General features: G+C 39.3%; 1 protein-coding gene across 1 annotated transcript in view; it reads left to right on the top strand.

Annotated features, from left to right (window-relative positions):
• Nucleotides 1-10,774, top strand: part of TMEM132C (transmembrane protein 132C) — a 186,296-nt gene extending 175,522 nt beyond the window's left edge. The window contains exons 8-9 of the mRNA XM_021412781.1: nt 341-532; nt 7,670-10,774. Of these exons, the coding sequence (XP_021268456.1) occupies nt 341-532; nt 7,670-8,866 (1,389 nt within the window). The 3' untranslated portion in view covers nt 8,867-10,774. The remainder of the gene's footprint in view (nt 1-340; nt 533-7,669) is intronic.

Genomic DNA, 13,719 nt, shown 5'->3' with positions numbered 1-13,719 from the left:
CCCTTTGAAATGACTGGGAGATAAATCTTATGAGCTTTCCCATACTGAGATCCAAATTAACAGGAGAAGAAAGTTTTTGTTCAATTCTTGTTGTGAAGTGATGCAAATAACACAATGAAGACAGTGTAGTTCTCAGTATCAGATGCAAAGCTCTCAGCCATAACCTCTGTACTGAATGTTTTTTCCCACACGCCATTTGAAATCAGACTGCCTTTTCAGTGTGTTCTCCCACTAGGTTCTGTGCTTAAGGCTTTGGAGACAAGAAGAACAATGACCTTAAGAAGCATTATTTTAAATTATCAGCCTTTCTCTAAACTGATTCTTTTGTGTTTCTCTAAAGGTTTTGTCTCCTCTGTCTGACTCCATCCTGGCAGAGAAGACAGTGACTGTTCTAGATGACAAAGTGACTATAACAGACCTTGGAGTCCAACTGGTGGCTGGGCTTTCACTCTTTCTTCAGCCAAGCGCAGCAAGTAGTCGGGCTATTGTGGCTACAGCTGTTGCTCAAGAGCTGCTTCATACTCCTAAGCAGGTAGCGTACACTCCAGCTTTTACTGTTGTTGCCTTTTGGAATGGGACAGTGTTTTATCAACACAAAGGACACGTGATATTTCAGTATCAAGGGTACAAGTAATCCTAGCACATGTCTACGGCAATTGCTTTCTTCTAGAGTTAATCTGGAATTGCCTTCTCATTTCTTCCTTTCAAACATGGACTTAATCCACGCTAAGAGTTCTGGCTATACTAAAATTTGCATTATTTACATTTTTAGTCCCCTTTCTTTAAATAATGCAACATCTGTTATTTTTGCAACACAGACAGTCTCTGGACAGTGATCTCTGCTTGCTATATGAGCGTGCCCTTGTTTTCCATGCCAGAGAGCACAGAGCTCTGTGTATCACAACAATTTGATATTTTGAAGAGCTATAAAGTAGAGGCAGAAGAAAGCCAGATACATTTCTTTTCCCTTCTGGATTCACAGCAGAATTCCAGTCTCCTCTGTCCTTTTATTTTTCAAATGGATTTTGGTGGGTTCATTATTAGGGTGTCAATATGCTGATCCTTATTTTAAGCCAGCAGATTTCCATCTCTGTAAAAGGAGGCTTTCAAGCAGTCCTCAGTTCCCATGCAGAAAAGAGGACAGGGGATTAACACCAGAACAAAGCAAACAGTTGTATTGGAACAGATTAAAAACAAGGGTCAGCAGCAGCAAAACATGTTGTATCTATGTTCATTGCTCTTTCAGTCAGTCGATTTGAAGAGTGGGGCTGGGGACCATGCAATTAACTGCCTACATCTACTCCTTTCAGAGAAACTGTATTTCATCTCAAGTCAACTTTAATGGCCCATTTTTGTGATTATTGCTACCTATTTTTCTGGAACATGAAAATAATTTAGATTCTTTTATAACTTATTGACAGGAAAATGTCCAAACTAGGAGGACATGCTGCCCATCTGCTCAATTTATTGCATCCTGTAGACATAAGAATCTTACCTAATTAACCCATTTATACCCTTTCTCCAGGGCTTAGAAACCACTTCTGACATGGTGTCTTCAGACAAAGACCATAAAAGTAAAAGCTAAAGCATGCCTAACCCAATTGAATTAAGTACACAGAACACCATTTCTATGGCAGCATCATTGGAAGAATCATGGCTTTGATTACAGATAAAAAGAGCTTGTGAATCTGGAAAATTTTACTGATATATCATCAATTGCTCAGATTGGTAGGCCTGAGTATGCAAAGATACTTATCAAAACACAACATATTAAGACCTATTAAGACATGACATCATTAGTGTACAATATGACATCTCATATTGTATTATGGCATGATAGTATGGTATGATATGACATTCTATGTCACATCAATAGGAAAGTTATGAAGTAACAGAAAAAAAAAAATGTAAACCTGTTTTGTTTTGAAATCACTTTTCCCAGTATCTGTGTTATGGAACAAAATTTTAGTGAAATATTTTGTTGAAGCTGAATTTTCTTGTGTGAAACAATTTCAGTTTCCTCCAAGTGGCACATTTCTGATACAGAAATGACCGGGCATATTCCATTCTGAGCAGTATCTTCTGCTTGGGGTAGTGCTGAGCAGCATGGGGATGCTGCTGTCCCTACTGCCTAAGCCTATAACGAGCCATACTGATGCAGCTGAGAAACAAAATAGCAGTTCAGCAGGATAGCTGAAGGCCTTCTTTTTCTCAAGAATTATTGTATGTAATGTGTTCTTAGTCAAATATTTTCCTTAGCTCCACTTTAGTATCTTCAATGGCCGAGCTTCAACATATATTAACAAAAGTGTTTGGGTGTTTGGTACTCTGGCAGGCACAACATTGTTCCTAGCAGATTAAGCAGTGCATCTCTATTGTGCATGAGAAGGCATAAAGCATTTTACAGTTGTGATATAACAGATGATACGAATGAATTTAGTATTTTATCTGTGACTTTCAGTGAACATAATGACTAGATTATTTCCTTGATTATAACGACCACACCATTTCTGCACAAGTAACACAAAGCAACCAAAGCACAAGTCCTGAAGAAGTTCACAGTTTCCCCAAATATTTAGCAGTTCAAAGTAAGTAAGCCATTTTTTTCCTTCCTTTTAATCTCAGGTGCCTGAAGTTAGATATCTCTATCTATAACTGGGCAGCTAATTATCTGAGGTGACCTTGTGGGATGCTGAGCCCCTGCCTCCTTTTCTTGAAATCGATGTCTAGCTCTTTAGTATTGAAAGTGGATCAGTGATTTAGGTGCCTAAAAATAAGTGGAGGTTAACCAAATTCTAAGTATTAAGTTGAAATATTTTCTGAAAATTTGGAAACCGTAGCTGTGTGCAGTCTATTTTTAGCGGCCGTCTGCTCAGGTAGGAAACCTGTTCTATTTGACTTGCAGACTTGTTCAAATAAACACTGCTATCTTAAAGCCTTCTTCAAAATGTAAATAAAAGAAAATCTTCAGAGTTTAAGTGTTTTCAGATCTGAATGAGCTTCAAGGACTCTCACATTTCAGCTAGCTCTTCAGGGGAAACAGTCATATCACAGCTTTTTCGTCACTGTAGGGTATGGCATGTGGTCTAATGAACTGAAATGGGAGTGGATAAAGTAGAAGAAAGAAAAAAGAAAGCCCTTAATAAATAGCTGTGTGGATTAAAATATCTCTCAGTGCTACTGGAAAACTGAAGATATTTTCTAAGGAATAAAAAAGAGCAATGTTAACACTTTCTAAAGGCCAAGCTCTTCTCCTTCATATGTGTAGCTCATGTTGACATCAGTGACAAGACGCAGCACTATGAGGTCATCTGTAACCTCAGGGAGTGTCCTGCAAGATGTCAGATTTCCCTCTGATAGGAGGTGAGGATGCTCAGTGCCACCTGAGCCGGGATGACAAGCCGGAGCTGCTCACACATCCCTGCCCTTTGGATTGACACAATGCTGTCCTTTTTTAGCTTATGTCTTTCATGCCAACTAGTTTTGGGAGTTCACTGACATCTCACAGATAAGTAACAGATATTGAGGGTATTTTTATGGTATGGATCCTTTACTTTGTTCTAGCAGGGTAAATTACTTTTAAATTGTGTTTCTATATTCTTTAAACTGATAGAGCAATGAATGTGATGGCACCTTGTACGATAAAGGGATTAAGCAGCATGGGAAAGAGAAATGATATGTTGTTAGATAAGAATCTGAATTCTTCCCTTGCAAATACAAGCAAATTCCCACTGGAAAGGAATGTCACATTAGCAGATTGGACAAAAAGGAGAGAAAGAAATACACAGTAGAGGAATGCATGGTTTGAATTAGGATCTGAGTGTTGGCTGCTTTTCATTTCGACATCATAACGATCAAGCCCAATTTTTACTACACAAGCCACAGGCTTAAAAATAAATGCACATGTAATACTTTGATATTACTTGTAATAAGATTGCTTGGGAAACCCATTTCAACATTCAAGTCCCCAGATAAAACTATCAGAGCTGGCCTAATAGAGGCAGCTGAGAACAGTGTACCTTTTCCTTTATTTTAGCGGAGGATATTTTCTGCAGTGTTATTCTGCTGTCCTTTTTTCCCTTTGGTGTCCTGCCTCACTCCAAGACTCTTGCAGCTGACACGAGAAGTTTAGGGCTTATTCACAACAACTATTACTTGTGTTTTGGTGAATGAAGGCCATTCAAAGAATTCTGAGATTCTGAGGTCTTGAGATGAGGTAAATATATTGATAAGTCCTCTCATGCATGTTTCTAAGCATCAGCATTCTCTAAAATGCAATCGGTCCTACCTATCTTCTTCCCCTAATTTTTGCTTGAAGAATACAAGGTATCATGCCCTGGTATCAAGCAAACCCCAGCTTTTTTTGAGCAAGTATTGAAAGACACTTTGTAATCACAGTTTTTCATGCTTAAAGGTTTCTGTGATGCCACAGATGGGCTCAGTGGAACACAGCAAGATAGCAGACTTTCAAAGGATATTTGAGGCTTTAGAAGGCAAAATAATCATCAGTATGGATCCTAGATTTTCACAGGCAACTTGTGCAAGTCCCAGCTCTGCAGGACCCCTTAGGTCTCTGTCTTATGTGCTTTCTACTGAGCTTCCCAACCAGCTCTGCTTCCTGCATTCAGGTTGCGTTCTGGAGTGTGAGCCTGGATGTGTTTACTATATGGAACAGACATAGCCAGCAAACAGTGGTGTTTTTGGTTGGCTCATACAGGGGGAGTTGAAGCATTCCAGATCAGGCAATACATAGCTCCTCAGGGACTGCTGGTTTCCATTAATATCATGTCACTTATTTACGCTGGTACTTTCCCCCTACTTTTATCCACCTAAACATTATGTGATAATAAAAGATAACAATACTAGTAGAAAGCAGGTTATCCAAGATTTATCAAATGGCATCTTTGGACTGCTAGCAGCGTAATACAGGGCTAGAAAAGGTGGTGGAACTGCAGCAGATGAAGAAAAACTGTCACACTCACTGATCTGCTGTGTAGTTGTACTTGGAATGGAGGAGAATGGCAAAAGCACAAGAGAAAATATAGACAAAATACATCCTGATAAAAGATTTTTATGTGTTTAGGAAAATTATGGTATTTATGAGTGGTTGTGGAAAGTAGTTTCTTCATCTCTTCTGGATTGGATTGTGCTGTCATTAATGTGATCTAATATGCAGTATCTGACTCACTTCACATCATCACAGCCACCATATAAATCATCCTGCTCTCTAAGAGAGACTGACACTAATGTGTAGTTGTGGTTCATTTGTTCATAGAGTACAACTGAGTGTTTGTGTGTGCATAAGTGAAAGGAAAAGTGGAGGGAAGAAAGACTGGAGAGAGAATCCCTCAGACTATTTGTTTATGCTTAATAATTAATGAATGCAAGTATTTGTCACTTCAGTCTTGAGGGCATCAGATTGAGGGCAATAGCTTTGCAGGTGAGAAGGCTCCAATCCATCTTCATCTGCTGATAGTAATTGGAGGACCCTGTCAGAGATTCGGAGGGGATTTATTGATGCAGTACATAGGATTTGCAGAAACAGCTCTTTGAAGGACATGGTACTAAATCATTTCTTTTTTCTTTTTCTCTTTAGCTTTTCAGAATTTATAATCATTTGGGAAATTCACTTCCTTCCCTTGCCTTCAGCTTGCCTTTAACAACATGAATGAGAGGAAATGATCTTTTGCCAAATGGAATATTGGGGCTGATGCAATATATTTTGGCAGCATTTGAGATTCCATCTCTCTTTCTCTCTTTTTTTTCCCCCTTTTAATTAACACCATCCATAGTGTAAGCATGACAGTGTTGTGTTGTGTCCTGTTGTGTTGTGTCATGAAGAAATTGGTTCTTCCTATGAAAAAAATGTTTTTTTGGAAACAAAAAACCTCAGTACTAGACAAAAATAACAGCTAAGCTATTGCATACTGCTGTTATCTGTAGTAAATCATGTGTGTCTGGAAATCTCATCTCATTTCTTTCTTCTCTACCTCTGCTTCATAAAATCAGGCATGCAGACTAATAAAGGAATAGTGGACAAAATAAAAGTTTTAATTTTGATAGCAAATTTCTAGCCATTTGGACTGAAATTTTCATGCTGGCTACATCCTCCTTTCTTAGGGGGAAGGAAGGCAATAGTGGTGTTGAATTACTAGTGGAGATCTTTTTCTCTCTACATGTATCCATAGATTTTTTTATTATTATTTTCCCATGGCTGAGTTTGCTCTGCTACAGATTTCTATGATGTACATTTAAGCTAAGCCATCTAGCTCTGTGCTTCAGTCTTTCCAGCCATTTTAGGGTTGTTTCTCTAATGAAAGATCAGCTGTTTAAGTATGCATTTTACCCTTTCTAGCTCCTGAGCTACTCTGGCTCTGTTTCAGCTGTTTGAGGCACATCTGAATCACCAAGAACTTTGCCTTCTTTTTTGTTGTGCCACAACTTATTTTCCTTCATTCAGTCCCTCAGGAACTTGCTGATAGCACTTTGGAAATCATATATTCAGTATAGTCCAACCTTCTGAGTAGCTAAATTCCCCTTGCTGTTTTCATTGAAAAGCTTTAAATTTAACTAGAAGGGTAGCAATTCCCTTTGTTTATAACCATAGCGTAACAAATTGTAACCAATTGGAAACCATATTGGGTTGTAAATTTGTATTATGCCTGGATGGTAACAGGGTGGCAATGTTTTTCCCCAGAGGTGATTTTCAGCCCAGTTGTTCTGATGTACCCAAGTGTAAAGTTATTAGGGCCATCTGCAGTTTAAGTCTGGCAAAGAAAAGAACTTAGTTTTTGTGTGGAGCTGCACTCCAGCAATCTGCCTGCATGTCTGCTGGCTGAACAGGCAAGACATGGAGCAAATGAAAAAATAAAGAAATCTCCTGCAAAGAAAGCTACTGAGACATGGACAAGTAAATATCTGTATCATCTGGATTGGATTCAAATGGCAAAGAGCTGACCTCTAGCATTGTATTCTCTTCTAATGATGACTTCTAGCGGTGCTGCCTGCAGAGAACAAAGATAGTCCAATTAAATCTGAGCCATTTCTGTTGATATCATAGAGATCATACCAGAATCCTCATCCTCCTCTCCTTGACACAGAAATGCAGGAGAGTTTTTAATTATCTCAAGGATAAAATGGAATTGTTCCATGACTCTTTTTCTTTCAGGTGAATATTCTGCTTCAACCATTGCCAAGAGACCCTTGGTAGCTCTTTATTCCTGCAAAGATACTTATGCCTTGTTGAATTTGACAGCTCCCTGTGACACCTGCGCATGGGCAACATGAGGAAAATTTCTTATTTTCAAGTGCCTGTAGTAATTTTTATGTTTTGTCTCTTCCAGGTTTTGTGTGACAGGAATGGTTTCTTTGTAAATTATGTAAATTGTAACTCGCTAATGGATACTTTGGTATTGTGGGCATCTCACATCCATTATTTCATATATTCTTTGGCAAAATATTTGCAGGAAGGGTAGCAGTGCAACATCAGCGAAAAATGCAACCAACCTTCTGCCCTGTCGGCTGAAGCCTGGTTTGCTTTAAGTGCAGTGCAGAGACTTTGTCTCCCGTTTCCTCCAGCTGTCATTCAGAGCTGAGAGATCAATGAGCGGCCGTGGGTTTAGCTGTTCTATTTGAGATCCTGTCTTTAACCATACCCCTCTCCTTTCAGGAAGCTGTGGTAAGCACCTGGATTCAGTTCAGTGACAGCTCTGTTACTCCGTTGGACATTTATGACTCTAAGGACTTCTCTCTTTCTGCTGTGTCATTAGATGAAGCTGTTGTCTCGGTCCACCAGAATGCTGCCTTGAAATGGCCGGTTGTGGCAGCAGAAGGTGAAGGTCAGGGCACCTTAGTCAAGGTGGACATGATGATTTCTGAAGCCTGCCAGAAGTCTAAGAGGAAAAGTATCCTGGCTGTGGGGAATGGCAACATCAAAGTCAAGTTTGGCCAGAATGATGCAGACGCTGATACAGGTGGAGACTATGATGGTGAGGAGATTGAGAACCATGCCAGCGACCGCCGGCACAAAGTGTCCGACCAGGAGCGCTATGGCCAGGAGGGACGATATTATGGTGGCTCTTCAGCAGAGCGAGAGGAAAGCACCATCAGGAAAGTTGGCACCACAGCAAAATCTGTAATAAAGAATAAAGTGATTAAAAACAAGCTGGATGGTGGCAAACTCTCAGATGATAGCCAGCTGCAGAACATTCCTATAGACTTCACCAACTTCCCTGCTCAAGTAGATCTCCCAAAAGGCAACGCAGGCATGGAGGAAAACGATCTGGTGCAGACACCTCGGGGCCTTAGCGATTTGGAGATAGGGATGTATGCTCTGCTAGGGGTCTTCTGCCTGGCAATTCTAGTCTTCCTAATAAACTGTGCAACATTTGCACTTAAGTACCGTCACAAGCAGGTTCTGGTGGAAGGACAGACCACTATGACCCATTCCCACGACTGGGTCTGGCTGGGAAATGAAGCAGAACTGCTGGAGAACACTGCAGATGCATTGCCTCAGCAGGATGAACACACAACAATTATTGACCGAGGGACAGGTTGTGAGGAAAGCAACCAGCTCCTCAATGGCAGTGCTCAGAAGAACATTCAGAGCCAGATTCACAGGAGTGCTGACTCAGGGGGCAAGCTCATAAAGGAACAGAAATCCGAACCTTTACATTCACCAACTTCTAAAAGGAAGCGGGTAAAATTCACAACATTCACCACCATCCCACCCGACGATGGTTGTCCGACTGTCAATTCAATCCTGAGTAGCAATGATGATGACATTAAGTGGGTGTGCCAGGATATGGACCTGGGGGACTCCAAAGAGATAAGAAACTACATGGAGAAGCTGAAAGACAAAGTGTAGCTCCTTGCTGGTTTTTTTTTGGGTTTAACCACACCTTGATGCCTTCAGTTCTACAGTATATATTGGGACAGAAGAGGGGGCAGGAAAAGGATCAACAGGAGAAATCATGAGGCAGTTTTTTATAGTCAGGGAAAGAAAGTTGCCAAACTGTCCATAGCTAGGTATATTTTTCTTCAGGTTTTTCACTTTGCTTTGCTTTCCCAATGGTTATTCTGCTGTTCATGGATTTAGAAATTGAGATATAAATAGCAGAAAGGAACAAGGAGATGTTGTGGCCAGTATAATGAACTGGGCAAGGTGAAGTTGTGAAAATATATATTATGGGTCACAGAAGCAATCATTATACTAATGTTTCAAAGTACCAAAAATATTCAGGGAAAAAAAAAAAAAGAATAAAAGATAAACAGAATATAAGACCTTGAAAAGAATAAGCAAGAAGCAAAGAATGACTTGTCTGTATTTCCAATAGAACATCCCAGTTATGGACATATGACCCATAAGAAGACTTTATACTGTAACTCAGTCTGGTTCTTTCTCTTCCTTCATTTGAAGTGAAGATATGTCTTTGGCATTAAATATGAAGGAGAAAGAAATTACTTGGTATTTTTATTTTTACTTTTCTCTTTATCTTCTAGATTGAAACAGAATCATTTTTCCTTTTGTATTTTTCTTCTAGTTATCTTAAAACCAGGAAAATTTTCAATACAGGGAGTCTGCAATGGGCCAAGAATATTTTATTTCTAAGTTGGCTATAAAAATCTCCTGTCATTTAAAGAATTCAGAGGACAAATATTGACAATTTTTATCTGGTGTCTCTTCTGAAAGCAAAAGCCTCAATTGTTTCATTCTAGATAGAAATATGTTGTGTTTGGAAGAAGTGTTCATTTTAATTTCAGGTTTTGATTGCTTGTTTCGTTATTTGTTTTATATTTCCACAACCAAAGTTCCCATGTTTCACCAAGGGAAGAAGGTGCTGTTTTGCATTACCATGTTGAAGTTACAACAAGCAGAATTGTCCACTGGTTCATTTTAAGCGCACCTGGAACAGAGACCATCGCAGGCCAAATATATACAACCTGGATTTTGTATTTTTTTTATCAAGTTCATGAGTTCATGATTTCATTCTGTAAGTTTCTGTTCCTTCTAATGTCACTAGCTCTCACTAAGCTTTGAAAGTTGGAAGAATGAACAGTAGTTGTCCCCAGACTTCTATTTCCTTGTACTGGGAGAGCTGTTCAGAGGGGGAGAAATGTTACTGAAGCAAGATCAAGGAATATCTAGAGCTCTGTGTTGATCTATAAAATATATATATATATGTATTGCCATTAGACCAGCTAAGATTGAAAATTTTTGACTAAATAGTACATCTGTTATTTTGTATTAAAAAATAATACAAAACCAATAATGAATCTGAAGGAAATACAGAATAGTTGATTTGTTGTATAAACTGGCAAAACTGCATTGACTCAGTGCCAGTTTACACCAATGGAGACGCAGATCAAAATCTATACAATGAGGAAACCTCTGACATCCCCAACCTTTTGTAACTCCAAGGAAGATGGTATATCCAGCCTTTTGGAAAGCAGTATTATGTCTTGACTGTTAGCCGGAAGCACTTGCATCATCCTGTCTTTACTCATGTATTTCTTTTTTTTTTTTCTTTTAATTATTAACTCAGTAGTTTGTTGTTTTGCAAGGTTTCTTTTGTTGTTGTTTCTTGGGGTTTTTTGTTGTTGTTTGGTTTTGTTTTTTTTTTTTTACTCAGACAAAATCAATCCTGCCACCCAGTAACATAGACGGACGTTTTAACACGATAAGCCTAGTATGCATTGTAGACTGAAAGAATGTAATATTTATTTATATATGTTATACAAATTGTAATTAAAATGCTTTACATGGCTTGACAAATTAACCTCTCTTTTCTGAGGGGAGGGGGCTGTTTCTGTCGTTTCTGTGTTCAAGTACTACGTCCACTGCCTAACAGCTGAAACAAAATTTAAGCTGCTTTCTGAGGATAGAATAGAGATGTATGAAAGTTTTTCACTGTTCTGATCCTTCTTTTGTGAACTGCTTCCCTTTCCCACCCAACATGTGGTGATGATGATGGATGGCAGGAGAAGACAGCAGTCAGGCACAGTTCATGGCAGTGTCACTATTAATCTTGTTCATCTCCATGCCCACCATCAGCACAAACAACTCCAGGACTCTTGCTTCTGATGTGTGCAACTTTCGTGCAGCTCAGTCATGATTAATTATGTTGCTTCTCTGATTGATACAGTAGGTTCAGATGGAAGCAAGTTTCGCTGAATCACAACTGACAAATACAAAGCGCCCTGTGTCCCAAAGGACCCCAAGCTACTTCACAAGCTAAGCGCAGTGATGCATCAGCCACACCTCAGGGATCAGTATATCTTCCTGGGAAAATGCAAGTGCCTCTGAGGTGAAAAAGACGTTTACAGTGCCGAGCTGCAAAATACAACAGGAGAGGAACAAGAAAGATGTACGGAACAAAAATAGTTCACTATGGTAGCACAGACATACACAATGCAGTTGTTCAAAATGCATTTTTAAGAAGGCTGTTCATGTGCTGAGCAGCTTCTGTTACAGCACGGAGGATGGCATCTCCAATAAGCCAGTGCTCCCAAGCACTCTCTAGGATACTGGTACAGCACCGGTGGAGAGGAAAAGAGTGATGACTATCTCTATTTCTAGTCCATGCACCCTGTCTTTGCTTTTGGCAGCTGAGGCTATATAGGATCAGAAGAAAAAAGGGTATCTCCATCTGGCACAGCAAACAGTTGGCTACTGAGAGAAAACCTGATGAGGTGAACTCATCTTACTCTGCATGTTAGTAATGAAATGCACATGGCTTTTATTTATTATCTATTTATTTTTGATCTTGCTATCTCACTGTATTTTCTAGGAAATGTATCCCACACTGAACAAAAACATTACTCCTAATTCAACTCCTCCTCTCCAAAACCTCAAAAATTTTTTCAAGAAAGAAACGTATCGTCATTGTAATTAAAAAGGAGGAAAAAATCAGTTTCCCATGAGAAACTATTTTGCGATTCCTTTTCAAAAACAGTGATGTAAATTTTTGTTGAAAGTCTCATTCTTGTATGAATGCAACTCAGATTGAATTCAACATTCCCAGAGAGGAACAGAGCTCTTCTGTTAAGAATAGGAAAATTATAGCTTATTCATTATTTCAGTACTTGTTAAGATAATCATCGTTTCCTTTCCGTTTACTGACTGCATCTATAGCTCTCTGCTTGCTGTTCAGATTTAGAATTAGACAGTTTGGTTGAAATAACTCTCCTGTAGAAAGAACTTATATTTAATGTATAGACATGGCCATTATGTTATTGACCAACACAAACAATGTCTCCTTGGAAGCTAAATTTCACTGATGATTAGCCCTTGTCAGTTCTCAGTGGCAGTACTCTGTAATGATATTTGCATTAGAAGATGTAGTCTCTTAGAGCCTCTCTGAAGCAGGTGGTTTCAGAGACTTTGCATGCATACAGACCATTGACTGCAGCCTGTAGCAGTGGGCTGGATGTCGGCCATTCACAAAAACATACAGCATTTTGCACACATTGAAAACTACCATGGATACTCATTACAGTTCTGACTTACTCTTTATCTTGTCTGTGCCATAATAGTCGCTTTGCAAACTGTGACAATCAGCCATGTACAACTGCCCACATGAGCACGTGCTTAGCCAATTTGAGAGGCTTTGGACGCACTGCCGATGCAGTCAGTGCAGCCACCTTCCCAAAGCAGGCTGAAATGGAAAAAGAACATCCCTGAAGCACTTGAAATGTTTTTCTCAGGTGTTCCTTTTCACTAACACATGCCTGTTATTGATGTCTTTTAGTCCTTGAGTTATCAACTAACGGACTTCAGCTAACCTCCACATAGGCAACAAGTTGGAGATGAAAGATACAAAGGGGAAGACAAGTGACATAACACCTATCATAATATGACATCTTACTATTATGAAAAAGAAGAGCCACTGCTCCAGGTTCTGTAGATGTGATAACAATTGAAATGTGGAAAATCCATTCAGATGGGGCATGAGATGTTTAAGAATTGGCCCACATGACGCAAAGCCTGTGCTGGTGGGGGTTGATAGCAGGAAGCCTCTCCAGTCCAAAAGTACTGCTTCACATCCGTTCATAGGTTTGATGTGTTAAGGATTCCCAGCATATTGTGGAATGAAAATTAAGAGTAGCCCTCACTTATCCACATAGATTTACTAAATTCAAGGATACAGTCTGTGAGATATAGAGTAAATGGTCATTAAACTTTTCTAAAATATTTTTTTTTTCCAAAGGGAGAAAAAAGAGGCAGAAGGGCTGTATTTCTTTAGTGGGAAACTTGGTACTGTGGTTCTCTATGTTCTTTGTAGGTCTCAAGCCCAGAAGAAGCCACTGATTTTTACCCCAGTAACTTGTGGCTCAACAGAAGTGTGTCTTCAAAATATCCAGCTCTTTACAAGGAAGAAAGGCTATATTTCAAGAGAGAACTGAAAGAATTGAAAAAGGAAGAAAGGAAAAACTTAGCTCTGCCTTCACGTTTAATTTTTTGGAAGATACAGAGCACAGAGTTTCACAGGCAGATGCTGAAATTTTTCAATTTATCTTCCACTACCAAAAGTACTGTCAAAGCCCAATTCTTAGTGACACTCTGTAAATTATAATCTCAGCTGGGAAGAAACCAGGCTGTGAAATACTTATCTGAGAAATTCACATTAGGTCAAATGCCAGGATTTACATTTCTTAAGCCTTGCTGTGCTGCAGTTACAAAGGCACCAGGATCAGGCGCAGGAAGCCCCTCCGAACATC

Source organism: Numida meleagris, chromosome 14, assembly GCF_002078875.1.
Source record: "Numida meleagris isolate 19003 breed g44 Domestic line chromosome 14, NumMel1.0, whole genome shotgun sequence".
Taxonomy (NCBI): Eukaryota; Metazoa; Chordata; class Aves; order Galliformes; family Numididae; genus Numida; species Numida meleagris.
The sequence above is the reverse complement of the archived record's forward strand: the minus strand, read 5'-3'. Positions and strand labels throughout refer to the sequence as shown.